The sequence below is a fragment of the Rhinolophus sinicus genome, chromosome 12 (assembly GCF_057876585.1).
Source record: "Rhinolophus sinicus isolate RSI-liver-muscle chromosome 12, RSI-T2T, whole genome shotgun sequence".
Lineage (NCBI taxonomy): Eukaryota > Metazoa > Chordata > Mammalia > Chiroptera > Rhinolophidae > Rhinolophus > Rhinolophus sinicus.
In genome coordinates this window covers 13,481,955-13,509,056 of record NC_142512.1, presented here as the reverse complement: position 1 = coordinate 13,509,056, position 27,102 = coordinate 13,481,955, and the positions used below count along the sequence as shown (strand labels likewise).

Sequence of the window (27,102 nt, the reverse complement as noted above, 5' to 3'; positions counted from 1 at the left end):
ACGGAGAAGTGTAAACAGTGCGATTCCTCAGGGAAAGCTACTTAGCTAAGCGCTCTTCAAAATAATAACTGCTGGTAGGTCCTCTGCTGCTGTATAAATGGGTTAATAACAAAAATCAGCCTCACACAGAAAAGCTTCTCAACTGGGCATGTGAATTTATAACATTTATAGATAAAAAATAGATAAAAACAACCCTAACTCTATTTGTAGAAGGATTAGCTCCATATTCAAATATATATGCAAATAAATGTCAGATGCCAAGGAAGGCATCTGATAGTCATTATGACTTCCCATAAGGACACTGGCCCATGGACCACACAGTCACCAATATCATCAAATGCTGAAATAGCATCAAGTACTTAAAACTTAAAAGAAAAAGTACCCTACCATGAATAAAATGTTGAAATACTGAAGTAGCACCACTCAACTCTAGAAAGGTATACACGTAATCTAGAACAGGTCCAAAGCATGGCAACAGAAATATTTAAGGGACCAAGTTGGCTGCCAAGTGAATGTAGGCTAAAAAGACAAATACTCACTTTGAGAAGACCAAGGCTGAGTGGTATTATCATCAAAGTTTACAAAATTAGGGCATAAAAAAGAATACAAACTTGTTCACCAAATTCTGTAACCTTTCAAGGGAGCAACACACAAAACTTATGGTAAATTAAGACCAAAAATAGGAAATTCACCGATGGCTATAAAATTATGGAACTTACCTCAGTTGCATACAATAATATAAAATCCGTACATTAAAAAAATTTGACTTGAAATCTTGAATTTAAAAATGTTTTGGGTAAGGGTCAGGACCTTTTTATACTGGCATTTTGATTTCTCTAGCGTTTCCGCTGCTTTTTTTCTTCCTGACACAAGAGTGATGTGCTTTCTCTACAACCTCGCAATCTATTCTATGGGATTCCTCATTTTTCCTGGAGCCGTCCGTCTGGCTGAGCCTGACCAACTAGGCTTCATCACGGGACCTCTCTTCTTTGCAATCCTGTGTTAGAGCCACTATTTTCCTGCACCCTGTGCTGTCCAGGTCTCATCTTTCTTCTTTTGTAACTGTCTCAGGAAGTGTGTGGGAGGTAACCCTCCTGAGTTTTTGTATGAGAAAAAAGTTCTCTCGTTTACTGTTTTCTGTTTCCTCTCAGTTCATCGGATCTTAGGATTTTCTTATGCTCCTGGGTTTCCTCATTTGTCTGATGGGTCTTGGTTGTCTATTCATATTTAAGACTGAAGGGTTGGATTATGATTATTTTATATGGCAAGTGTGCTGTGATGACTCCAAGACTCTCCTGAGTAAGTCCCATCAGCTCCCTATTCTTTGATGTGGAGCCTGTATTGTTCTTTGATGTGGCGCTTTATAAGTGACTAAATGTGGCTTGGCATTCATCAAATGGATAATTTTGTATAGCCGAGAATGATAGGTTTTATAATCCTGATTTAATACATGGTGGTGCGTTGTGAGGTAGAAATAAACTACCCACAAATCTTTTTGCTTCATTCCTGAAATAGGAATTTAGATATTAATAAAGGAAAGCAGTACTTTGACAGTAAAGAGGGAATAATGAAAGAGAAGTCAGTTCAAATATTTGTTGAATTTCTACTGTGTTCCACGTTTCTGGTGATGCTGAAAGGATTTATAAATAAGACACAGGTTCTGCCCTCAAGGAACTAGCTGGAAAGACTTATCCTTTCACTTTTCTTCATATGTTTCTTGTTTAAGATGAAGTAACAACCGGACTTTGCTTCTGGTGTCATTCTGATCTCCATAACATTTTGCAAAACCGTAATTTACTGGATTGTGTATCAGAAACTGAATATTTGAGCTGCACATTGATAACGTGGTTGCCAGTGTTTATATACAGCAAATGTATCTATCCAAATTTGAGGACCAGTGCCTATAGCTTCTTTACGGCTGGATTCAAATATAATAAATCTTTTTTTGGCGTTTTGGGGAAAGACCTTGCGTAGAGCATTCAAGGGACATAGTGATTGTTTCCTCACCCTTCAGTGCTCTGTCTCTCCTGTAATTGTATCCTCATCTGAGTTATTAGGAAATATGTCCCTCCCCTCAAGGATACTTAGGAAATAACTCTCAGGAGTTATTGATACCACATGGTGATGCCTTTGGATATTCTTTTGAAATACAAATACCTCTTGCTGCTAGATTAGCCTCATCCTATTCACACCTTACTACAAATTAAATTACAGTTACAAATAAGATAATTCCTACATCTGGGAAAATGAAGTGGGAACTGGGAACTTTGACGAAGGAATAAGATTATTAAATTAATCAGTATTGTTTACTAATCAGAAACATACTTGAAGAAATATAAGCCTAGTCCAAACTCTCAGATGAAAAAACTTGAGACTTTTAAGAGATTAAGAAGGGAGGCTAGGTGGCTCAGCTGGTTGGAGCGCTGTGGCCCTCACACCGAGCTTGCGACTGGCTCGGCCAGGTAGAGCGCAGTGCCCATAACACCAGCATGGGCCAGTGAGTTGCATGCTCCACAACTAGACTGAGAACAATGGCTTGACTCTCGGAGTTGGGGGCAGGGCGGGAAAGAGAGATTAAGCAGATTGCTTGAGAATTTAATGGCAGAATTGGAACCCTAGAACCCAGGCTCAACAGCACCCCAACTCTTTGGGGGGAATTACATTTTAATGTGCTGTCATGCTATGGAGTATCTCCAAGAGTAGAATAATACAGACAGAAGTGTGCCAGTGTAGGAGTAATCAGATTAGAGGAGGGTCCATTTGGTGCCATAAATATTTATCCAGTACTTAACAGTATCTGATACATAGTAGGTGCTCAGTAAACATTTGCAAGCATTCTGTGCCTTGTCTGAGCAAGGTGTTATGCTTGGTGCCATAAAGGGATGCAAAGTATGTCAAGGAGCCATCTCTTTTCAAAGAAGTCTTAGTCTGGTAATTTAGGATAATTGGAAGATCGACTAACAGGTTGCAAAAGTAATAATAGATGGTGTGGTCAGAAGAGACTTGACTAAAACAGAAAAAATTGCAGTAGGCCACGAAGGAATTAAACTAAGTGTATATAGTTACATGTTCATTTTATTCAACCAGAAACCACTCTGTACCTCCTTGGTATAGCCACCCTGAAATTGGAGTTCTGTGTTTGTTCTTGTCTGTGACTTCTTGCTAAACCTTTAGTGGATTGTGCTAGATGAGCTCTAAGTTTTCTACAACTCCAAGTTTTTACTTTTAAAGCTGGTCGTGAATTCTTGCTGCCAGGTATGGGTGAGGATGAATCAATTTTGGTTTAATTTAGTAAATTTTATTGAGTATCTGCTGTTGTGCAAGCAATGTGCTGAGGTAGGAATAAGTAATAACATACAGCCTAATGGGTAACATAGAGGAGTAAGCCTGATGCATTGCTATGTGGTAGATATATTGGTGAAAGCATGTGTGGAGTATAGAGTATAGGAGATTTTAATGTTATCTGGGTAAGAGCAGGAAAATTATTCTGGAAAAGAGGACAACTAGGTTTTAAAGGGTAAATAGGAGCTTTCCAAATGCACAGGGAAGAACCATTCCGGGTAGAGAAAACATCCAGACCTGAAACAGAATGGTGTGTTAAGACAATTTGAAATAGTAGTGCCGGAATATAAAGTGGGATATGTGGGGAGGGGGTTGTAGGAGGTAAGACTCATATGGAACTTTGCTTCTTGAGGTTGGGCATGAATCCAGAGCGAGCTCAGTGTCTTTGGTATTCTATCTGGCCTTGACAAACGGGAGCTTTAGGTAGTCAGTCCAAATGCAAGGTTAATTAAAGAGATATTTTTCTTCCTCTGTGAATGTCTTGGGAGAAGAACCAAGATGAAAGAACATTGAAGTTGGAGGATTAGTGGATTTAATGGATGAAACTTTGGGCTTAAAAGATCATTAACAGGATGTTTTTAGAAATGTAATAATAGTAAATTATTGGGAATGTGGTAATTGATCTCCTAGTAGGGTCACCAGGCATAAAATATTTCACGCAGGTGTTTTAAAGCACGTGTACAGCGGAGAAGGACATGCAGAAGCATCAGCTCTGACAATAGGCTTGTTTCTGTTACCTCAGTCCCAGATCAGTTGGCTATAAGCCAACTGCTGGAGCCCTGTTGGCGGGATGGTTCTGGGGGCCAATTCACCAGAATCTAGTGCTGTGACCAAAAGGGCTTTATACCAAAGGACTTTGTTGATCTTTTTTCCTATCATGACCTCATCCACAGTATTGGTGGTTCCTAAGAGTGGGGCAGTGAAGTGATTTATGTGCCTGAGTTACAATGAAGAGTTAACCCCTCGTAGAATCTTTCATGTTTAACTGCCTCCAAAATGCTGCAGATTTGGTGTTATTCCAGATTTTATACTTTACTTAGATTCCATGTTCTGTATTAATTTATAAATTTGTCTTTAATGTTTCACAGGCTTACTTGATCATGGATGGTGAAGATACACCAGATTTTTCAACTTTAAAGGAGGAAACTGCTTATTGGAAGGAACTTTCCTTAAAGTATAAACAAAGGTAATGTTGAAAAGCATCCTAAAAGTAGGGGAGGGCATTTGGAATACACCATTTCTAACATCTGCATTTTTTTTTTTAAACATAAAGTTAAAATTAGAGTTTCAGATTTAGGATTGGGATTCTAGTAAGAGTCATAACATTGCTTGTATTTACATAATACAAAAATGCCATAAATTACTCACATTATTAAAAAAGTAAGGGAACTTAGTGTCATTTGTGATTTCTTCTGGTGATTAACCTTTTTTTTTTGCGTATTACTCTGCGTGGCCATCCTTGGCCTGCTGTGCGCTGTGTTCCTCCTCGTTTCAGGCCTGGAGATTCTGATAGGCCCTGGAGAGCTCTATACAGCAGGCTGGACTTCTCTGCAGCATCATCAGTGGTGCGGCCAGAAGGGTTTTGAGGGAGGGAGAAGAGCTTTAGGGATATGACCTTTTGAGCACTAAAACTTAATCTTAAATTTCTTTTTAACAGAGTTTACTAAGCCTCATCTAATCTTTTATTTAGCTATTTCATTGTTATGGCTGACGCCAGTTATTATATTGTGCCAGTGGATATAAAGGTGTGTGTCTATGGTAGGGGTTTTAATGTTTTTTTGTGCCATAGACGCCTAAATAGGCTGGAGAGGCCCTTCTCAGAATAACATTTTTAAATGCATAAAATTAAATAATAGAATTACAAAGGAACAGATTATATTGAGAAACACTTATCTAAATATTAAGCTGATTTGTGGTCTATTAATATGTGCTTCTTTATTAACGTATTAAAGAAGGAAGACCTAGGGGCGAGTATATAAAATGTGAGTCCTTTTGGGGTTTATAACTTATTTTCAGTGAGCCCCAAATATGGAGTAAGAGAATGCAGAACAGATTGTCTTTATTGTTTAGTATATTTTATTATAGCATAGCATTCAGGCAAAAATTTTTGAACTGATATATAATCATATTCAATATGATCGTTATGCTTCCTACTATAACTCCTCTTTCTCACTTTGTTTCTGATTAGCTTCCAGGAAGCTCGGGATGAGCTAGTTGAATTCCAGGAAGGAAGCAGAGAATTAGAAGCAGAGTTGGAGGCACAGTTAGTACAGGCTGAACAAAGAAATAGAGACTTGCAAGCTGATAACCAAAGATTGAAATATGAAGTGGAAGCACTAAAGGTAATTGTGGCAGTAGAAGCTGGTATCTAATGTACTGGGTGTCATTAAAATGAGAAATATGTTTTCTCAGGGAGAGTCTAAGAGCAGCAGGCAACCAAAAAAAGATAAAATAAAAAGGCTTAAAGAGAATTTTTGACATGAACTGTTTTCTTTTATGGAACCAGGGAAAAGGTGGTTTAGAGTTTAGGAGTTCACATAGAAACTCTGTAGCTGTCAGTTTTTTACCTATAATGTTCCTAGCTTATAATATTATATTGTAGTTCCTATAATTTTCAAAAGCTGCCTTACTGTTTGTTTTGACAGATTACCTCATTCTATGGCACTTAGCAATTATATTTGTTTGAAATACACACATTTATTTCATTATTCATTGTCCCTTTAGTTTTGGAGTTTAGTTTGGATTTTAAATGTCCTTCTAAAAAGGAATTTTCAGGATGAAAAGATTTAACCCCTTTTGCCACTCTTCACCTGCCTTAGCCAAAAGCTTGGAGCGTTTCCGTGTTTGGGGAAGGTCGGGTTGGGCACGTAAGGAGTAGGGAATTTGAACTCTGTCAGTCTACTTTGTACTTACCCTGGACTGCATTCATCCTGAAAACCCACAGGTTCCCGCAAACGTTTGGGGTTTTTGAGGCAACGGTTTCATTATTTTACTTCTTGTCAGAGAGATCATCATCCGATTTCTTTCTGAGAGGAGAATGGTTGACTATTTAAATTTTATATGAGTGAAGGCACTTAGAACGAACGTGTCATTGTTTTTAAATATTGTGAAAAGGAGAAGGGATACCATCAACTCAGATTATGGGTGAATTCCTTGGATTTTTTTAATGTGGGTTGAAAACTGTATTAAAGAAAACTATACATTAATGACACATACATTTCTCCCTATACCCACACCTTCAGGAGAAACTAGAACATCAGTATGCACAGAGCTACAAGCAGGTGTCAGTGTTAGAAGATGATTTAAGTCAGACGCGGGCCATTAAGGAGCAGTTGCATAAGTATGTGAGAGAGCTGGAGCAGGCCAACGATGACCTAGAGCGAGCAAAAAGGTAAGTGAGTGATGTACGTTTTGTTAGAATAACCAGAGCTGGCAATCAGTGATTAAAACGCATGTCTTCAGGTCCAACCTACCACCCAGATCTTAGTCCCAGAACACTTCCTCTTGGTATTTCATGTCACCTGAAACACGTTGCACTGAAACTAACCCAAACCCGTAATCTCCCTGGATATGCCCTTCCAAGCTTTTCTTTTCCATTGTTCTTTTTCCCTTCTTATTTCATGTACCATTGTTGGTCCTGTTGGTGTTTTCATTAAAACATGTCTCATTCAATCCTCTATCTTTCCCTCTATGGTCCCAATACCACCACACCTTTTGTAGGTCCTCACATCTTATACCCGAATTCTGCAGTTATTTCCTAGCTGATCTGTCTTTACATTTTTACTCCTTTTTATTCTCTTCTGAAGTTTCATTTTTTTGTTTTTTAAAATTAAATTTATTGGGGTGACATTGGTTAATAACATTATATAAGTTTCAACTGTACAATTCTATAATACATCTTCTGTATATTGCATTGTAAGTCTAGTCTCCCTTTGTCACCATATATTTGACACTCTTACCTTCTTCATCCTAGCCCCACTCCTCCCTTCTCCTCTGGTGACCTCCAGACTGTGTCTGTGTCTGTGTATTCTCTTCTGTTTTAATACTGACTAATGAATTTTCTCAAAATACTGCTTTCATAATGATTTTGCTGAACAACCTATAATGGCTTGCTATTGCTGTTGTCAGGCTTTCATATATCTGTAATTAGTTGTTTCTTAACTATTCCAAACTTAATTCCTATTATTTTATTCCTATTTCTTTATTGTCTGGTATTTCTTTCCTTAATATTTGAGTGACTCTTAAATACATGACATGATGCTAGAGTTGAGGATACAAAGATAAGCTGATTAATACCCTGGGGTGTTACAGGTATGGACAGTCCATATGATAAATACTCTAATATAAAGAGTATACAAGCTGCTCCAGGGCACAGAGGGGAGCAGCTAAAGTACCCTGGTGGGGTTGGGAAAGCTGAGTCTTCAAGGAGAAATAGAAGTGAACCAGGTGAAGAGAGAAATACAAAGACAGAGAGGCATGAAAGTGCGTGAGGTATTACTATTTCATTTTGATTGACGTGTATAGAGACAGTACAAGATGAGACTGGAAGGTGGTCGGGACCAGGTTGTGAAGAACCTTGTGTGCAATGTTTGAAAGTCATTTTGTAGACAATGAGGGCTCTTTACGAATTTTTTAAACAAAGGAGTAATATCAGATTGTGATTTAAGAAGATAATACTGAGGAATTGGATTAGACAGGAGTTGATGTGAAGACTAGGAGTAATCCAGATGATAGATGAAGAATTAAGCCACAGGCAGAAGACGGAGGAGAGCAAATGGAGCTGAGAGACATTTTGACAGTTGACAGGACTTGATAAAATTGGACATGGCATTGTAAGTTCTAACTTAAGGTTAGGGAATTTATATCTGTAGCAGATAGCACGTAGTGGGAAGGGGGACACATAGTAGGTACATGTTAGTGCTTGTTGAATAAAAGAGTAAGATGAAAAATGCAGGAAGAAGTAGTGGGTTGGTAGGATGAAATTAAACGGAGTGGGACCCGGGACTTTGTGTTTTAAACAAATTCTTAGTTATTTTTTACATACTCTAAAACTATTGAAAAGTTTTCTGAGGGCAGTTGGTTAGAGTGCAGTGCTCATAACACCAACGTCGCTGGTTCGATTCCCACATGGGCCAGTGAGCTGCACTCTCCACAAGTAGGGTGAAAACAGCGATTTGACTTGGATCTGATGGATCCTGGAAAAACACACTGTTCCCCAATAAAAATTAAAAGAAAAAAATAAAATAAAAAACCAGGTCTTAACTAGAGGTGGGCGCCAAAAAAACAAACAAACAAGTTTTCTTCCTGAAAATGTGTAAACTTGATTGTATTGTATTTAAAATCCAGTGGGGAGATAATAAATTGTATAAGTAGCCTTCCTTTGGAACTTGAAGGAATTTAGATGGGAATTTAAGAGTAAAGAATATAGTTAGTGGCCCCAAATGATAGTAGAAACACTAAATGCCACCAGAGATCAGAGGAGGTGAGATCATTCTCTTTCAACTGGGCTGGGCTTTCTAGGTCAGGAAATGGCTTGAGATAAACTGACAGTTTCCTTTTGTATTAGCTGTTTGCGTGTTGTTTATTTACTTCATGGATTCTTTTTTTTTTTTAGGGCAACAATAGTTTCTCTGGAAGACTTTGAACAAAGGCTAAATCAGGCTATTGAACGAAATGCATTTTTAGAAAGTGAACTTGATGAAAAGGAATCTTTGCTGGTCTCTGTACAGAGATTAAAGGATGAAGCAAGAGGTAAAATTATAACCTAAACTTTACTGTCCATCAGCCAGAGTTCTAAGCTAGCTTTAGGATCAACATTTTAAAGCTGTAAATTTATATACTTTTGTCAGACACTGCTAATACTTTTAATCTGTTAACTTACTTAGATACCTATATTATTATCCCTTGGTATTACTATCCCTATTTTATAGGTCAGAAAACTGAGGTACAGAGAGTTTGCATTTTGTCCAAAGTCTTAGTCTGTTTTCCAGAGTCTTAACCACTACCAGTGTACACACACTGCTTGGTTAGTTTGGGCTTTTTCCTTTTTGCTTCTGCCTGAATAATTTTGTGTTATGTACATAATAACATTACGTATGTGCACATATTATACGTATAGTGAACATACACTTTCCTTTAAAATTCTCCTTCCCTCCCTCTTTTTTTCTTTATGCATGGTAGAATGCAAAATATTACAAAGAAGAAAATAAAAATCATTGCCAATCCATTTATCTTGAGAGAACCCATTAACAATTTTGTGTGTTTCTTTCCAGTCTTTCCTATGAATATACATAAACACACCTACCGTGATTACCCAAAAATAAGACCCAACTGGACCATCAGTTCTAGTGTGTCTTTTGGAGCAAAAATTAATATAAGACACGGTGTTATGTTATATTATGTTATATTGAAGACCCGGTCCTATATTATATTAAAATAAGACAGGGTCTTATATTAATTTTTGCTCCAAAAGACGCATTAGAGCTGATGGTCCAGCTAGGTCTTATTTTCGGGGACACACGGTGTACATTTTTTCCTTTGTATTATTGGGACTGTACTATATATACATATATATTTTTTCTATTCTCCTTTTTTTCACTCATTAATGTAGTAAATATAATCCATGCCATTAAAAAATCTTCTAAAATAAGTTTTGAAAAGTGTTGTATAATCTATGTATGTTTTATTTGATGGGTCCTTTATTATTATTTGTGGTTAATTTTTTTGCTATAAATAATTCTGTGAATAGGATCCTTGTACTTAATATTGAGGAATAGCTTTGATAATTTCTTTAGAATAGAGTCTTAGAAGTGGAAAAGGCTGTACATGTCTTTAGTGGTCATAGAAGGCACTGCTAAATTACTTTTTAGATAAATTGGTACTTTACAATCCTTGTCACAGTGGTTGAGTGTCCTTCTCACACTGTTAAGTAGCATTGTGAATAATAAAAGTAGATTTAAAAATTATTTTAAAATCCATTTGGAAGTTGAAAATTGGTATCATTGTGGGTTTTTTTTTTTTTTTACTATTACAAAAGTTTATTTAACAAAAAAGTTCAATATGAAAATGTACATGACCCAATTTTTATATTGTAGTAAAACAGGTGCTGTGGAGAGGGGACATATGGAAGCGGTTCATTTCTCTGGTGAACAAAGCCATTCTTTATACGTGCCTCAAAGCTTCTAACGTGATGCTACTATTTCCTCGAATTACCACCTTTTCAGTATTGTTCTGTTGCCCAGTAGTTGCCATCTCCACAGGTTCATCTGTCACAAGATTGATAAAGGGACCAAATCCCCGCAATGTTCCTTGGACATGTCTGCCACCATTTAATTTCAATTATAACTTCTTGCCCACAAATTGTTTCAACTTGGGAGAGTAAACTTTGCTTATGGTGCCTACTCAAAGGCACCATGCTCGAGCTCAAAAATACCTCCAAATGGAATTCGTGGCCTCCCTCACGCTCCTGTGGTAGACCCCCGCGTTTTGGTATCATTGTTTATAATTTGTAGTTCTTTAAACTACTTGTGAAACTTTTTGTCAGATGTTTAAAATTTGTTTTCTCATGCGTTTCCTTTTTTTCTTTTGAACTTCATTTGAAGAACTCATAATTTATATAATGTGTAAAAGTAACACTGTATTTAAACTGTCAAAAATGCATAACAAAATTTACCATCTTAACCAGTTTTTAGTGTACAGTTCAGTAGTGTTAATTATATTCACGTTGTGCAACAGATCTCTAGAATGTTTTTATCTTGCAAAATTGAAAGTACAGTATACGCATTGAATAGTAACTACCCATTCCCCACTTCCCCCAGCCCTTGGCAACCACAATTTTACTTTCTGTTGCTATGACTGTGACTACTTTGGATACGTATAAGTGAAATCATAATATTTGTCTTTTTGTGACTGGCTTATTTCACTTAGCATAATGTCCTCAAGGTTCATCCATGTTGTAGCATGGACTAAGTCTCTAAGGCTGAATAATATTCCATTATATGTATATACCATATTTTCTTGATCATTTATATGAGGATGGACACTTGGGTTGCTTCCACCTCTTAGCTATTGTGAATAATGCTGCAATGAACACAGGTGTGCAGATATCTCTTTGAGATCCTGCTTTGAATTCTTTTGGATATGTGCCCAGAAGTGGCATAACTTTGTATCCTTTTTTAACATAAGCAAGTATTCTGTGGGCCAGTTGCATAATTGGAAAAGAAAACATTAATTTTGGGTTGAAAATTCAATTTTGAAAGCAAGAAAAATATTTGCAACTATTCTGACTACTTCCTTTCTAAAACAAAATATTCATAGTGACAATGAAAAATAAACCACTTTAAAAAGATAAAAATATACTTCATTGATTTTGCAATAATTCTCAAACTACATCATGTCAAAATAAAAGCTAATAAGTTGATATTGAATGTTTATTTTTGTGTCATATGTTCACTGAGTTCTACTTTGGATTCTGCCCTATTTCTTTTTGCATATGGCATATAGATCACTGTTGTCTTAGGTTTTAACACCTTTTGGTGATAGCATTTTAAAAATTCTAAAAGATCATTTTGACAGTAGAGTTGTCATTTTTATTCCCCTAGAAATAAAAATTGTTAAATAGGAAGTTCATTTTTGAGAAATAGTAATTTAGGAAGAACGTCTTTATGGCATTTCAGGTGTGACTTTGCTTGATATATTTGCTTCCTCTGGTGAGTTTACTACCTTTGCAACATATTATAGATTTAAGACAAGAACTAGCAGTTCGGGAAAGACAACAGGAAGTAACCAGAAAGTCGGCTCCCAGTTCTCCAACTCTAGACTGTGAAAAGATGGATTCTGCTGTCCAAGCATCACTTTCTTTGCCAGCTACTCCTGTTGGCAAAGGAACAGAGAACAGTTTTCCTTCACCAAAAGGTTTGCAGTGTCTTCTCTTTTTAAACCTATAGAAGATTATCAACTTAAGCGTGTTTGCCGATGATGCAGGGGTTGCTAAAGTTAAAGCAATAATTTTAGCTTAAAAGTTGTTTAAATCTAGCACTGCGTGAAGAAGGAATTGTCTTCCTAGGCCACTCAGACATAGGGAACAATGAGATGATGGCTACATTTAAGACAAGAGCAGCTTAATATACTGAGATTTTAAAAAGTTAAAGGTTTTTAAGGTAAGTTTATTTTTTAAAATAAAAATAAAAAAGAGCTGATCTCTATGAATTGGTCTGTCTTTAATTACATTGTATTGATACAATGCCTGTTTCCAAAAAGCACTTAACACAACTTACCATAAAAACACAGATTTAATAATACCTAAAGTACAAAATTTGAGGTAAAATGAGATCCATAAATCTCTACCAAGGAAAGTATAGCAGTTTATTTATATCACATTGGGCACCTGTTCTACGCCATGCATTATTCTAGATGCTAGGAGTATAGCGGTGACTAAGACAAAGTCCCTACCTCCCATGAGGTTACATTTTAGAGGACAGGACAATCGACAGCAGCACAACAAAAGCATTTTATGTGCTGATTAGCACTCTAGAAAACAAAAAATAATAGCTAACATTGAGTACTTACAATGTTAGGCATTTTTAAAGTATATTTGCTAATTTAAACTTCACAACAATTTTATGAGTTAAGTGTTATTATTAGTTCCCTTTTACATACAGGTAACCTACTCAAGGTCACACAGTTATTAAATGGCAGAGATGGATTTGTATCTAGCAGTTTTGCTCAAGAGCTCTTAACCATTATGCTATATTATCTCAAAAATAAATTGAAGAAATGTGCACAATTGAAAACCTTTGCTGAGAGGCATGGAAGAAGATGTAAATAAATATGCTAAACACCATGAGTCTGAATGGGAAGACTTAATATTGCAATATCCATTCTTCCCAAATCAATAATCTAAATTTTTAATAAAAATTCTAACAGGATTTTTTAAGTTGGCAAGTTGATTTTAAAGTTAGTCTGGAAGAGTAAATGTGCCTGAATAGCCAAAAAAATATGGAATAGGTTAGTAACAAGAGGCTTTGCCCTTCAAGCTACCAAAAGGATAGTTTAACACGATAATAACTAAAGCAGCATCTTTCTGGTGGAATGGAATAATAATTGAATGGAACTTAAAATATATAGGGAATTTAGTGTGTGGTTTTAGTGCCGTTTCAGATAAGATAATTCTCACTGTTATTAAAACAATTGGATATCCATCTGGAGGGGAAAAAAATTAAGATATCTGATGAGTTAAATGATCTAAGTGTTAAAAAGAAAATTAGGAAACCATTAGGAGAAAACATGGGGAACATTTTTATAATATTGAAATGAAGAAGCCGAAGGCTTTCTCCCCAAAACACAAAGTTTAAAAGATAAATGTCACATTGAGAAGTACAACATATATAAGAGAAAGGGTGACTATGTACAATGTATAGTGCCCCTGCAAACTGATTAAACAAAAGGCAACCCAGCAGAAAAAAGTGCAGAGGATAAAAAGATGATCTCCAGAAGGAGAGATGGAAATGACTAGTTATTAAGAAAATAAAAATTAAAACAAAATGACTATCAAATTGGCAAAAAAAAAAAAAAAAAAAAAAAAGATAATATCTAATATCAAGGACACCACCATATAAATTGCTGATATTGATATAACCTTTTTAGAGAGTATTGCCAAATACCTGTTAAGGTGAAAAAAATGGGTATATCCTCTGACTCAGCAGTTCTATTTTTAAGAATCTTTTCTTCAGAAATACTCCTAGATGTTTTAAAGATATACTATATGTCCTTTTAGCATTATTTGTAATGATGAAAAATTGGATATAATCTAAATATCCATCAATTAGAGAAAGGTTAAACATATTTATGATATCTCTACTTTATACTTTTTATCCATAGTTTGGTATAATATGTATATTGATTGTTCACATTGAGTGTATACTGCTTTGTAATAACAATGAACCCAAATGTAAAGGGAATTGCATGTGTAATCACTTGTGTTTTATTTTTCTCTAGCTATACCAAACGGTTTTGGTACCAGTCCACTAACTCCTTCAGCTAGGATATCAGCACTAAACATCGTGGGGGATCTCTTACGGAAAGTAGGGGTAAGCATTCAATTATTTATGACTAGGTGTTTCAACTGCCAAGGTGTTGAATTATTTCTTAGTTTGAAGTGAGGGAAGAAAAAAGGATACCGTCCTGGGCTAAAGGCTTTAATTAAGCTGAGAAGCAAAAGCATCCAGTGACCAGCTGAGACTGGTCCAGATAAATACCTCCAGGGCATGGGCTTGCCGGTGTCTGTGCAGAAGGTCCTGTGTGCTGAGCTCTTAACTTCCCATTGGACATTCTTCGTGTTCCCCACAGCTGTTTCTAAAACACCACAATTCCTCCATTTTTTTTTCTAAAATACTTCCTGCTGTATGTCTAATACCGCCCTCTAATCCTGTTCTTTGCTGCTGTCGACCATCCTCCTGGTGATCGCTGAGCCTTTTCTTTGTAGGACTTGAGCATTGGCTCCTGGCATAACTTTCTACTTGCAGTTGGGCCTGTCTTACTGCTCCTTGGCCACCTCGACTTCAGCGCCATCTCCTTGGCTCTAACCTTGTATTCCAGAACAGTTTGGCTTTTGAAATATTAAACTTGTTTTTCTGCTTGTTCAGTTTTTTTCTCTGTACAATACTCTTTGACCTTATCAAGAGAGTAGTGCTCCTTTTTTTTTTTTTTTTCTTAAAAGAGATCTCTTGTCTTCTACTTTGTCACTACTCATCCATGATCCCTTACTCTGTTACTGTTGGTCATAGTCTTTTTGGCCATGGAGGAGACCTGCAGTCTGCATCAGTCAAGAGATTGGATGTCTCCTTTCCTTCATCTAGAGCAGGGGTGTCCAAACTGCTGCTCGCAGGCCAAGTGCGGCCCGCAATCCATTGTTAATTGGCCCGCAGCAAATTCCAAAAATATATTTAGTTTACTTAAATAAACCAGGTGAGGCAATACGTACTTCATCTTGAATGAGTGGCCCGGCTGTTTGTAATTTTACCGCATATGGCCCTTGATGAAAACCATTGAAAAAGTTTGGACACCCCTGATCTAGAGCATGGAAACAATTATATAACTGTGTGGATTTAAGTCACTATAACGTTAGCATTTCTAGCATTAGTCAGTTTATTTATTTCCCTCTGTGACTTGAACCTCTCTCTTCAGTAATCTACTCTTAAAACTTCCCTCTGTCCACCACCCATTCACTTAATTTTTTGAGATAACTTTCTGAAAAAAGTATTTGCATTATACTTTATACGTAGAAGAAATAAGAGGCCAAGACACAAGGTTGTATGTTTATCTTTTCTGACTCATAAAATTATTTTTAACCACCAGATTAACTCTAAATCTGCGTTTAAAAGTTACTATAAAATGTAGTGTGCACAAGTCATTCATACAGTACTTACTTTTTCCTCACTCTTAAGATAGCCATTTTTTATCCCATTTGTTCTAAGCGTTATGGTGTTTACATCTATAACTTGAAATAATGTGTTTATTTTTTTGTATCTTGACTTACCAACTTTAAGCAAAAAAATGAGGAATTTAATTTACAGCCTCCCAATTTTTTATTTTTTGTTCTTGTTAGTTCTTGTTGTAATTTTAAATACAAATCCTCTATTTCTGAATTTACTATATTATATCTTAATTCTTTATTGTGTGTCTCTCTCTCTGTCCCTTCTTGAACTCTCTTTTGGTTGGTTCTGAAAATTGAAAATTAGTCAAGAGCATCTATAATATTATGTCCACATACATATTACTATGTAATTATAGAGGAGGAGCTGGCCTTTGGGGTCATTTTATTTGTGCTATTCAACAGATGGTTCAAGGATTTTGTTCTTTACCATTTACTCAAAATCATATTGTTTTTGTCATATTCGTGTCAGAGCTGATGTGTATGTCTTTTTCTTTTTTCCTAGCATTTCTAATTACCCTTTTTCCTTGTGGTAGAAGAAATACACTCTTTCTTCGCAATATCTCATAGCTTCCAGCTTCTGATTCACTCTCTTTACCGAAAGCTCTATGTACATTTAGCGCTGCTGTGCCGCTGTCACCCTTGAATTGCTTATATATTCGTGGATTAGTTCTGCCCGTTTCTGGACCCCTGCTTGTCATCTTTGTTCTTGTTTGTTTTGCTTTACTACCTTATGTAATTTATTCAGAAATGGTGCATGAAAGTTGAGCTTGGAGTCCTTGCATGGTTTACCTATTTAGCTGACAGTCTGATTTCCAAGGTGTCATCAAAACTGTTGGTCTGCTGGGGTCTGCCACTCCTGCGTGCTTTTGTGAATATTTTATTTTCTATTTCTTTGCACTATTTTGACTCGAACTACTTGGAAGCCTTGTCCGCCCTCTTGTATCCTCTTCTACTGAGAAATCAAGGCCAGCTGATTAAAAATTTTGTGTTTTTTTCCTTTTATTACTTTCCTATTATTACCCCTGTTTATAGCCATTCTTCCTTTTTATTTCAGTTGTTGAAGTGTCATATTCCTGCCATGGCTAATTTTGTTCCTCTGTGCTTTGGATCCCATTCCTTCCAGCCTTCTCAGCTTCATGTCTCCTGTATCTTCTCCATTTTTTTACTCCCTATATGTTAATATTTATGTATTACATGTTATATGCACACTTTTTTTTTTTACTTTATAAAGCAAAAATAAAAGCAGCTATTCTTTCCTTTTACCCTAAATTTCTCTTTAGCCATCATCCTATTTCTTTCTTCCCTTCACAACCAAGCTTTTTGAAAGCGTGTCTGCATTTATTGTTAGCACTTTGGACTGCATACACACTCCCGAGACATCCTGTTATGGGCTCTGTTCCCTGCTCACTTCACTAAAATTGCTCATTGATGATCTTAGTGCTGTCAAATCCAATGGACACTTTTCTGTCCTTATTTTACTTGAAACATTCAACACTGATGTTTTTTTTTTTCTGGAATGCCTTCTTTGCTTTGCTTCTTTGATGCTGTGTCATGTCTGCTTCCCACCTTCCTACCCATTCCTCTTTGTCATTTTGTTGGGTTATCATCTGCCCACCCTTTCATTGTTGATGTTATTCATTGCTCTGTCCTTAGGTTTCTGATCTTTTTATTCACAACCATGATTTTGTCTACTATCTGGTGTAGATATCTTTTAAATCTTGATTTCTAGGCCATTCTTTTCCCTCGAGTGCCAGACCTAGTACTTGTACTTGGATGTCTGTCTCCCCGATGTCTCAGACACAGCTTGTGCCTGCTCTATGGTAGATGCTCAGCACATATTTGAATGAATGAATGAGTGTCTGGAATACAGGAAATTAATGGCTCTCAGTTTTTACTGTGTATGTGTGTATTTAACATGTTGCTCAAATGCTTACTTCAAGCTTATCCTACAAGGTCGTTACCTTTTTTCTTTCTGTTGTTATTTTACTAGGTTGTTTACTAGGTACTTTTGTTATTGTAGGAAAGGAGAAGAGAAAGAAGTTTGTCTGTTTTTGTTGCTGTTTCTTAACGGCTCTGATTGAAATTATGGGGAGAGGATTCTCAGTGAATATGTTATTTGTGGATACTTTATGCATTCCTAATTCTCTTGGTGTCATGGATAATAAGAATGGACTATTGTTTTGTCTCCTTTTTTGGTGGCGAGAGGGGTCAAAGTGTTTATGGGAGAGGGAGAACTGGTGGTATGTGTGTGTGATGGAAATAGATGAGGGACTCCTGTTCTTTTCACCTCGGCCGTTTGTAGAGCCTGGCACTGGCCAGGTGTCGTGGTGACAGGTGCTAAGAAGGGCACCCAATTTAGAGGTAAATGCTAAAGGGCTGGTGTCATTTTCAGGTGAATTATTTAATTATAGACAAAGGGTATCAGTTAGACATTTACATTGTGTTCTAAGAAATAGAATAGCTTTTAACTTCATGTGAGATGTTGTAAATGCTCTCATACTCATTCCCACGCAGTAGAAATAACTAAACTGAAGTTCTATGGAAATAAGGAGCTGCTTTAAAAAAAATTCTCAAGTGATGATGTTTTTGCATTCTTTATAGTGCTTGCTCCCAAAATACACCCACACACAGCCACACCCACCCCTAATTAGCCAACTAACAGCCCACAATTTAGAAAGAAATAATGGATGGGATCAAAAGACCTGGGATCCATCTCTGATTGTGCCACATTTTTCTTAGTTGTGGGTGAGGATTACATCTGTATCCCTCAGTAATACTGAGAGGAATAAGTAAAATATTCTGAGCTCATTAGAAAGGGAGTCAGCATAAACATTTTCTCTTTCTGTTAGAAAGGTGATTGATTATGGCTTAAGTAACCACCATCATCAACTGAAAGAATAAGGTTTGAGTCTTGAAATAGAAATGGTTTGAAATGCAAATTTTTATGTGCAGCGACTGTTTTGACAACCAGATCATTCCTTCTTCCTTTTGTAGGCTTTAGAATCCAAGTTAGCAGCTTGCAGGAATTTCGCAAAGGACCAAGCATCACGAAAATCCTATATTTCAGGGAATGTTAACTGTGGGGTGATGAATAGCAACGGCACAAAGTTCTCTAGATCAGGACATACGTCTTTCTTCGACAAAGGGTAAGTTTTGGAAATTTTAAATAATCGAGTAGTAAAGTTGTACATTATTAAGGGAGCTTATTCAAGCTTTGAAAAGGTAAACTCAGTTTGATAAATCTACGTGAAGCCTGTCATCATTCAAATCTCAGGGTACATGAAATTTGTTGTTGCCATCTAGTCCCCATGGAGTCTGTTGCCCTGGGAACTCAGACTTTGAAGCTCTGTCTTGGGAAGCAGACTTGTGAAAGGCAGCAGTGCTAGGCAGGCCCTGGGGATTAAAGATGCCTGTGATGTGGTCCTTGTTCTCAAGGTACTTACAGGCTAGTAGACTTTCCTGGCAAGTATTTTTAAGCATAGAAGAGAACATTATAATCAAGTATATGTGCAAACTCGGCAACAAACCCGTCTGAAGATTTTAGAAAAATATAAAACCACTGGTTCAAATATAGTTTAGAAGACACAAGTTTTGTATGATGTGAAGATGGTGTTTGGGGAATTGAGAATTTAAGAAATTGACTTTTAAGATTGAAGCAGTGATACATCCTTAATGCAAAAATATTTCAGGTGATACAGAAGTTTGTAAAGGAAAAAGTAAATGTTTTCTTTTCACATTATTTTTGCATTGTAACATTTATTCTCAGGCATGTAAAATCATTTTTATGTATCTTCTATATGCTTTTAAAAATCGATGGGATTATACCTTAAAGATTGTTCTGCAACGTGCCTATCGTGACTTAATATTGCCAGTCTCTTTTCATGTCAGTACATACCGTTCTACCTCAATTTAAAAAAATAAAACATTGCATGGTTATGCTCTTCTATGGGTGTGCCTTAATTTAGATAACGAGGGAACAAGACCTGTGGTCCTGCGGATGCTGACAGTGTTACCTAAGGTGGCTGTTGTTGGAACAGCAGCTCAGGCACCATGGTCTCTTGCCACTGTCTGCTTTCAGTCATAGAGGCTGTTCATTCCTGTGTGTGAAAGGCACACAGATAACAACTCTAGAAATGTTCACAATTTCTTGTATAGGTTCTGCTTTCGTCAGTAACTGTGGCACATTTATGGAGGTCCCGAGTTGGTACACAGTGCACTCTAGGAAGCTTCCTGCTGGCCACCCTTGTGGAGTGGAGTGGAGTGTCCTGGGTTCTCTCCCATTAGAGAATTCTACCTTGAAGTATACGTGTTTCATTAAGGAGCACATTCTAAAATGTCAGAGTATGAATCAGAACTTTATTCTAACCATTGGGGTTCCTCAGGGGGAGTAAATATAAAATTAATTTTCCTCAGGTTTAGGAGTTTCAGGCAACCTTGATGATTGCTCATTTTTATACTATAATGGTAAATGCAATAAATAGTTAGGAATTTGACATGAGAGTTGCCATTTACCCCAAACAATACAGGGACAGTTTAGGGGTAGTCTTCCTGAGTGTTGGAAACAGTGCCTAATTATTTTTTCCTGCAACTTGTAGTTACCTGCACTAGTAGTTATTAGTCTTTATCTGGAATCATATTTCTTGCCTTGGGCACCTTACGACGTGAGAGGAGGCATGAACCAGAAATGGACAGGTCAGACAGATGGCTTTGCATGTAGAGAGTCCTGGAAACAGTCACGATGAGGGAGGGGGAACGTGGTCAGTTCAGGCTCGCTGCTCCTGTCTGCCTTAGAGACTGGCTTCCACTTGACTCGACGCAGAGCATCGGGGCACCAGGGGGCACCAGGGCAGTCATAGCCCAGAGGTGAAACCATCCTGAGAGGCGGGGGATTCAGAGTAATCCGGAACCAGCAGTGGGCCTTGGGCGCTGTCAGGGAGACCCCTGACCCCGAGGGGCGTCCTGGGTGCAGGTGTAGGCTGTGTTTCCTGAGCTGAACCTCGAGGTAGTTGTGCTTCCCAGTGGAAACAGTTCCAAATGATACTTAGTTTTGGCTTAAATAGTACAATTAAAAAATTGTACTGTTTCTGTTAAGAATTAAATATGCTTTTGTGGGCTGGTCTTTCCTCAAGTGTTTAGTTTATATGATAAATGGATTGTATATACACACAAATATTAACCTTCTGCTTGAGTTGCGTTTGTCTAGTTAACCATATTCCTGAGGGTAACTCTTCCATGGGGTTTGCTGTGTCCTTACTTTCTTGCTGCTTTGCTTTGATTCTGGCTTCCGGCTGGCCTGCCTGGCTTTTTACTTCTGGCCTTTCTTCCTGCAAACCTACTGACTAGATAAAAACCATGGTGGCACGTACCAGCTGCAAAAGGAAGGGGGGAATATCCCAACTCCCAGCTCCATTATTAAATTTGGCAGGTTAAGGGTAGAAATGCCAGTTCTTTTAGAAGTATAGCTTGTAATTTCAGTATGAGAAAAAAAACTTTATTTAAAAAAGTCTTTGGCTCTAGAATGTGCCTGCCTGACCTCTCACTCCTAAAAACGGTGTAGGTAGCACTGTCACTATAGTTTTACTAGCGCTCCTAGAGACCTATAGGAGCATTGTTTTTTGGGAAAGAGTCCGTTTGTGTGCGTGTGCATATGTGTGAATGTACATGTATGTACCTAGCCCTCCCACCACCCTCAAAATCTTCAGATGCAATGAGGCCTTAATACCTAAAACAATATACCTTATTATGTATTTCTTTATGGGATTTGAAAATATTCTTTAAGTTCTGGTTATTTGAAGGCTTCTTGGAATCAGGATTTTATCTAGTCTGTGATCACCTCTGCTAGCTCCTAAAATATGACTTGCTGGGCCTGCGTCTCAGGTGTTGCTCTGTCTCCTCCAACCACTACTAGGCCTTCGTGCTACTCATCTAAAAGGATACACATTCACGTGCAATACAGTCACTCCAGTTCTCTCCAAAACATTCCTTTTCTCTGCAGCTTTTATTTAGTTTCTTATGTATCACTCTAATTTTGTAAGCCAGTCTGATTGTTGAGCTGCATGTAGGTAGGTGGGCAGAGTCTAATTTTAGGGCACAATGTGTAAATTAGTACTTGTATTGCTGTTTAATGTTTTTTCCTTTTTTTTATTAGGCAAGAAAAAGTCATATTTCCCACGTTGTTCATGGGTAACTGAATTTGTTTGCTGTGCTCTTTTTCATTCTTTCCCAGTGTGGTGGAAGATACATTAACAAACTGGTTTTACTAACTGCATGGGGCTGACTCTGCTTTAACCAACTTACCACCCATGAGTGAGCTTTCAAGTTCCTGTTTGACTTGACTGTTTCAGCTGTGCAAAATAAAAACAAATGAATTGTGGTGGTCCTGGGCAGTTGTGCAGAGCAGGCCTGCCTGATGGCGCTGCTGATGTAGGGGCAGGAGCTGTAGTGATGATATCAGGAGCCTGGGGAGGTCAAGGGTCACGGACAGGCCCTGGGACCACATTTGACTGTCTTTGTGGGACTGGGATTCTTGTTACCCATGTGTCTCGTTTTCTCAAAGCAGGCACTAATGATTACGGAGCCTTGCGGTGCGGGGATTCTCCCCTCGGCTCTAGCTCTTGTTTCCCAAAGGACATTGGAATAGTAGGTGGGGATGTGTACAGATCGGATCTGCCTTACTTTTCAGGAAGGTACATTTCAGTTTGCAGAGCCTGGGCCGAGGGCTGTAGCTGCTCTGAGATTCCATTTACCCATCTTAGGGAGACGGGGGTCTGGAGTACGTCTGCCTGTTCTCCTGAATTAGCTCTAGTCCACTCTCGTCCTTTTTTTTTACTGCCTTCTCACGTATACTTTTTTTTTTACTGCCTTCTCATGTAAATCCTTTGGTACTTTGATGGATTTAGTGTCCATACTTTATCTCTGTTGTGTTCAATTTATTGTCCTGCTGACTAGCTTCTAAACATGCCCTGGTTCTTTGCCCCTTTTCACTTCTGTTGCCATTTTAAAACTGATCTTAGTTCCTTTTCTCAGCTGGATTCTCTATTTTTCAGACTCTTGAAGTAGATTTTGGTGGTAAGGCCATGAAATTTCATAGTTTCTGGAGCCTTTTTTACATAGATAATTCCCAGATCTATATCTCCATCCCTTCCATTCTCTCTCACCAGTCCTGTGTTGTCCTCTAGGACATTTCCCTGCAGCTCTTTAGCTGCTCCCTGAAACCGAATGTAGTGAGTATGGAGGTGTTTCTTCTCTTGGAAACCTCTTCCCTTTGCACAATTTTGCAGGTCCTGGAAGGGACCTTACCAGTCTCACAGTCCTGCCTCTAGGGTCAGCTTTCTCCTTCCTCTTTCTGGTCTTTTACTTCCCACATCTTGAAGAAGAGAGGTGCTAGGTGAGACCCTAGCAGTTGAAATTACTTAGTTTCTTTTTATTTTTAATTTTTTATTGGGGAATATTGGAGAACAGTGTGTTTCTCCAGGGCCCATCAGCTTTAAGTCGTTGTCCTTCAGTCTAGTTGTGGAGGGTGCAGCTCACTGGCCCATGTGGGAATCGAACTGGTAACCCAGCTGTTAAGAGCTCGCGCTCTAACCAACTGAGCCATCCGGCCTCCCATCTGCCGAATTTTGTGGGCTGTCTGTAGTACAGCTGCCCTGCCCTGCCCTGTGAGGCCGGGAATGTGATGTGCACATGTTTAAAGCTGAGGTTTGTGAGGCCTGCCTAGTTCTCCCTGAGGTTTTAGGGGAAGGAGGCGTTGAGGCTCTGGGACGAGTCAGACAAATGACAGACGGGGCTTATGTGAGGGCTGCAGTGGCAGCAGGCTGTGGCTCCTGCCCTCCGAGGCGGCACAGGCATATAGCCTTGGCAGAATAGGGAGGGATGATTTGAAGGTTTCAAATGTGATGGGGCTCAAATATCAGCCCCCCAAAGGAAAGGGAATATCTGGGGTGTGCTTCACTGAGGTAGGAAAATGTACAGCGGGGAGAAATTACATATGTCAGAGCCCCTCCTATAGCTCTTGGCTTATGTGTGGGTAGCTTGGTTTCAAACTCGAGATCTATGAGGTTTCTTCAGGCATTAACTCTGTTTCTTCAAAGTAGTCGGGTCATTTGTCAAGCCTCGCTGCATGCCTGCGTCTCTGAGATTGCACTCACCTCTTCAGCGTACGAAACAGTTATCTTTGTGGGGCATGTGTGTCTGCACTTTTTGTAAGAGAACCTTTCTCCATGAGTCTATGCTACACTCCCTGGGCCCTCTGATGAGTGAGTTGGGGGGACAGGTGGCCAGGTGTGGCCCCTTGCAGTTGGCTGCATCTCCCAAATAGCTAGTGGGACAGATTTTCCCAGGAAGTTCTTCAGAATGGAAAGGCTGAAGTGGCTTCCTGAGAGAGGTTCCAGGTCGTGTACTCATTTCCTCACTGCTTCCTGTGGCTGCGCTGCCGGGTGGGGTGGGGTGGGGTGGGTGGGGTGGGGCGGGGTGGGCTGCTCCTCATCACTGGCCGCGGGTGCTGGGTCCTGCTTTAGGCCCTTGCGCTGGGCTGGGCTGCTTGCTCAGGAGTCTGCGCAGAAGCCTACCCATCCAGCTTTGCTTGCTTAACAATTAAAGTTACTTTCCCCCCCTCATTAAGATACTCATGTATATTGTAGGGGATTTAGAAAACAAAAAAGTATAATGTAGTAAATCAAATTTACCCATAAGCCAGAGGGAAGAAAAGTAACTATTGTTAAATTTTCCTTCTGCAATGTGTGTGACTTTATATGCGTGTGTCTATGTGTATGTGTATCCCTGCACATTCTAGATTTAGCTACATAGATAGTAATGTCTATCTGTAGAAGGGGCTAAAGTCTAGAATCTACTACTTACTTTTTTTTCTTCACTTCATTGAACATACACAGTTTGTAACCTTCTTTTTCTACCTAGCATTAATTACATTCTGAATATTTTTACATGCTGTTAAAGCCTGTGGAATGTGTTCTTAATGGTTGTATATGTTTCATTGTTTAGTTGTACCAGTATTTAGTTAGTTAGTTCCCTGTTGGCAGACATGTAGACCTGCTCTGTGGGGAAAAATCCGAGCTGTGGCTGCAGCGGCCAGTGTGATGACGGTGCCGAGAAGGGAGCACTTAGTGTCATCACCCAGCACCACTGAATTCTCAAGTCTAAACAGCTGATGCTTTCTAGGCAGCCAGTCTCCCTGCACGGTCAGGACTGTATTGTGGGCCAGGAAGAGGAATAGTTTGAGAGAGCAAATGAATTTCCTGCTGTTGTGTTTATTGGTTTTAAATGACAATCTCTCTTTCTCTTTCTCCTCCCCTTCTCTGCCCTGGTCACCCCACAGGGCAGTAAACGGCTTTGACCCAGCGCCGCCGCCTCCTGGTCTGGGCTCCTCGCGCCCGTCGTCCGCTCCGGGTATGCTGCCTCTCAGTGTGTGAGTGCCCGGCTTCCAGGTGGGGGCTCGCCCTCCTCCAACAGCCCAGGACACCCACGCCTCACCCTTCGGTGCCTGGGCCCAGCCCGTGCCCCTCTGGCTGCCTCTCCGTGGCTGGCAGAGGGCAGGCTGCATGCCGTGGTGGCTGCTGGGCCCTGCCCAGCCCCAGGACTCTGCGCGATATCAATACCGGCTATTTTCTCTTTTTGCCGTAGTGCCGTTGGTTTCACATGATTGCACTTTTGTGGGTCACAAGGTGATACGTGTATTACTTGGTCACTGGATGCAGAAGTACCCATTCATCACACCTGCCTCATAGCCCCTACCCTGCTGTACTGATAGGATTTAGTTGTATTTAGGACACTGCAAATCTTCTAGAAGTTCTCCCAAATCAGGTCGACGTGTGCCCTCCTGAGCCGCCACCAGGCATCTGCAGCGCTCGTGATCATGTGTCGCCCAAGTCCACCCCTCACAGTTTGGGCCTGTTGCTGGCAGAGAGTCAGGAAGCTCACTGAATTAGGGAACAGTTTCTGCACCTGCTGATTTCACTTTGGCAGTTAGGATTCCCTTGACGCCCCCCAGAGCAGCGGAATGCCCGTCTGAGCCCCGGATGGCAGGCGCCTCAGGGGCCTGCATCCACACAGGGCTGTGTCTCTGTGTCGTCTCCTCCCTGTGCCTCAGACTAGGGGTGGAGGCTGCGGCAACCTCCTCGCCAGCTTTCTGGTCCTTCAGTTAAATGACATCTTCAGCTTTTTTTGTTTTGTCTTCTGAGGGCCTGTCCAGTTTTGTTAGGAAGGGTGAAGGCCTGATTCGAGGGCCTGGCTGGTGCCGGCTCCTGGGGGGGAGCAGATTGACCCCAAGTGGCTGTCCCTGTGCATCCTCTGATTACTCTCATGCTGCATTTACTGTTTACATTTGTTTTCTTGTACATAGGTTTGTAAACATTATTGCCTAAGATATTTGTATATAACTTGGGCTTTGTAGCTTTTATTTATTCAGAACTCATCTGGCATGTTAATGACTTACGATGGTGCCCTACTCGGGGCAGCTGTATAGGATCATCATGTGGCTTAAAAGAAAAGAAAATACTTCCCCTCAAAAAAATCTTTTAATGTGGAAACAATAAATTTCACAAAAAAAAGTATCAAGTTTGCTTTATTGGGTTCCTGCCGAAAAGCTGGAGTGACAAAGCCAGATGCAGATGTCACTCCTGCTCTCACATGCGACATGTAGGTGGGCAGCAGCTGTGGGATGGGGCAGAGACAATTCAGGCATCAAGAGATGTCTGACACACCGCGTGGACGTTCGCATGCTGGTTCTCAGTGCTGGTTTCTCTTCGCTGCGATTTCCAGGAGCAGCCTGAGAACGGCCCAGGCCCCTTGTGCAAATCGGGAAGGACCGGAACTTTGAGGGAGGCAGCTTGTTACATGGGGTGACCATGATGGATCCAGGAGCTGGTCCTCCAGCTGTGCTACCTTGCGTGACATGTGCTGGTGTTCTGGGATTAGTGGTTACTCGGGTCTGGGCTTCTCATTTCTCAGATTGACATTGGCAAGTGAGAGAAAGTGCCAGATGTTTGGTAGCAAGACAATGACTGGACTTGAGAAACATGTAAACAGAGTCTGTATGAATGTATCAGGTATAAACACTGCTTATAACAAAGATCAGAAACAGTATAGTGTGTAGTTTTCAAACTTTAAGTGAATCAAATGCCTAAGTAGATAAGAAACTAAGTAGTTTACATTTTCAGAAGTTTCTTCTGTCTGTTAATACACGGCAGGAATAGCTTCTATTAGTTATTCCTAGAAATGTTGTCGTAAGCTGACACCGAGATGCCGGCAGCGATGTGTGTGCTGTGCCCCCTCGTGCTGGCTTGAGCAGTTGAAAAGAAAACGTCAAGTCCTCA

At 39.3% G+C, this 27,102-nt stretch overlaps 1 protein-coding gene and 1 pseudogene across 6 annotated transcripts in view; one reads left to right on the top strand and one right to left on the bottom strand.

Annotated features, from left to right (window-relative positions):
- The window catches only part of NDEL1 (nudE neurodevelopment protein 1 like 1), a 48,488-nt gene extending 22,421 nt beyond the window's left edge, over window positions 1–26,067 (top strand). For 3 of the 6 annotated variants that reach the window (XM_074320843.2, XM_019745164.3, XM_074320842.2), the window contains exons 2-10: window positions 4,431–4,528; window positions 5,531–5,684; window positions 6,585–6,733; window positions 8,957–9,093; window positions 12,082–12,255; window positions 14,338–14,429; window positions 18,770–18,921; window positions 21,924–21,958; window positions 25,107–26,067. In XM_074320843.2, the coding sequence (XP_074176944.1) occupies window positions 4,443–4,528; window positions 5,531–5,684; window positions 6,585–6,733; window positions 8,957–9,093; window positions 12,082–12,255; window positions 14,338–14,429; window positions 18,770–18,921; window positions 21,924–21,958; window positions 25,107–25,114 (987 nt within the window). In that variant the 5' untranslated portion in view covers window positions 4,431–4,442 and the 3' untranslated portion in view covers window positions 25,115–26,067. The remainder of the gene's footprint in view (window positions 1–4,430; window positions 4,529–5,530; window positions 5,685–6,584; window positions 6,734–8,956; window positions 9,094–12,081; window positions 12,256–14,337; window positions 14,430–18,769; window positions 18,922–21,923; window positions 21,959–25,106) is intronic. The other 3 variants (XM_019745163.3, XM_019745160.3, XM_019745161.3) reach the window with 1 other exon arrangement.
- LOC148756466 (small nuclear ribonucleoprotein G pseudogene) lies at window positions 10,504–11,143 on the bottom strand (annotated as a pseudogene).
- Window positions 26,068–27,102: the final 1,035 nt, after the last annotated feature.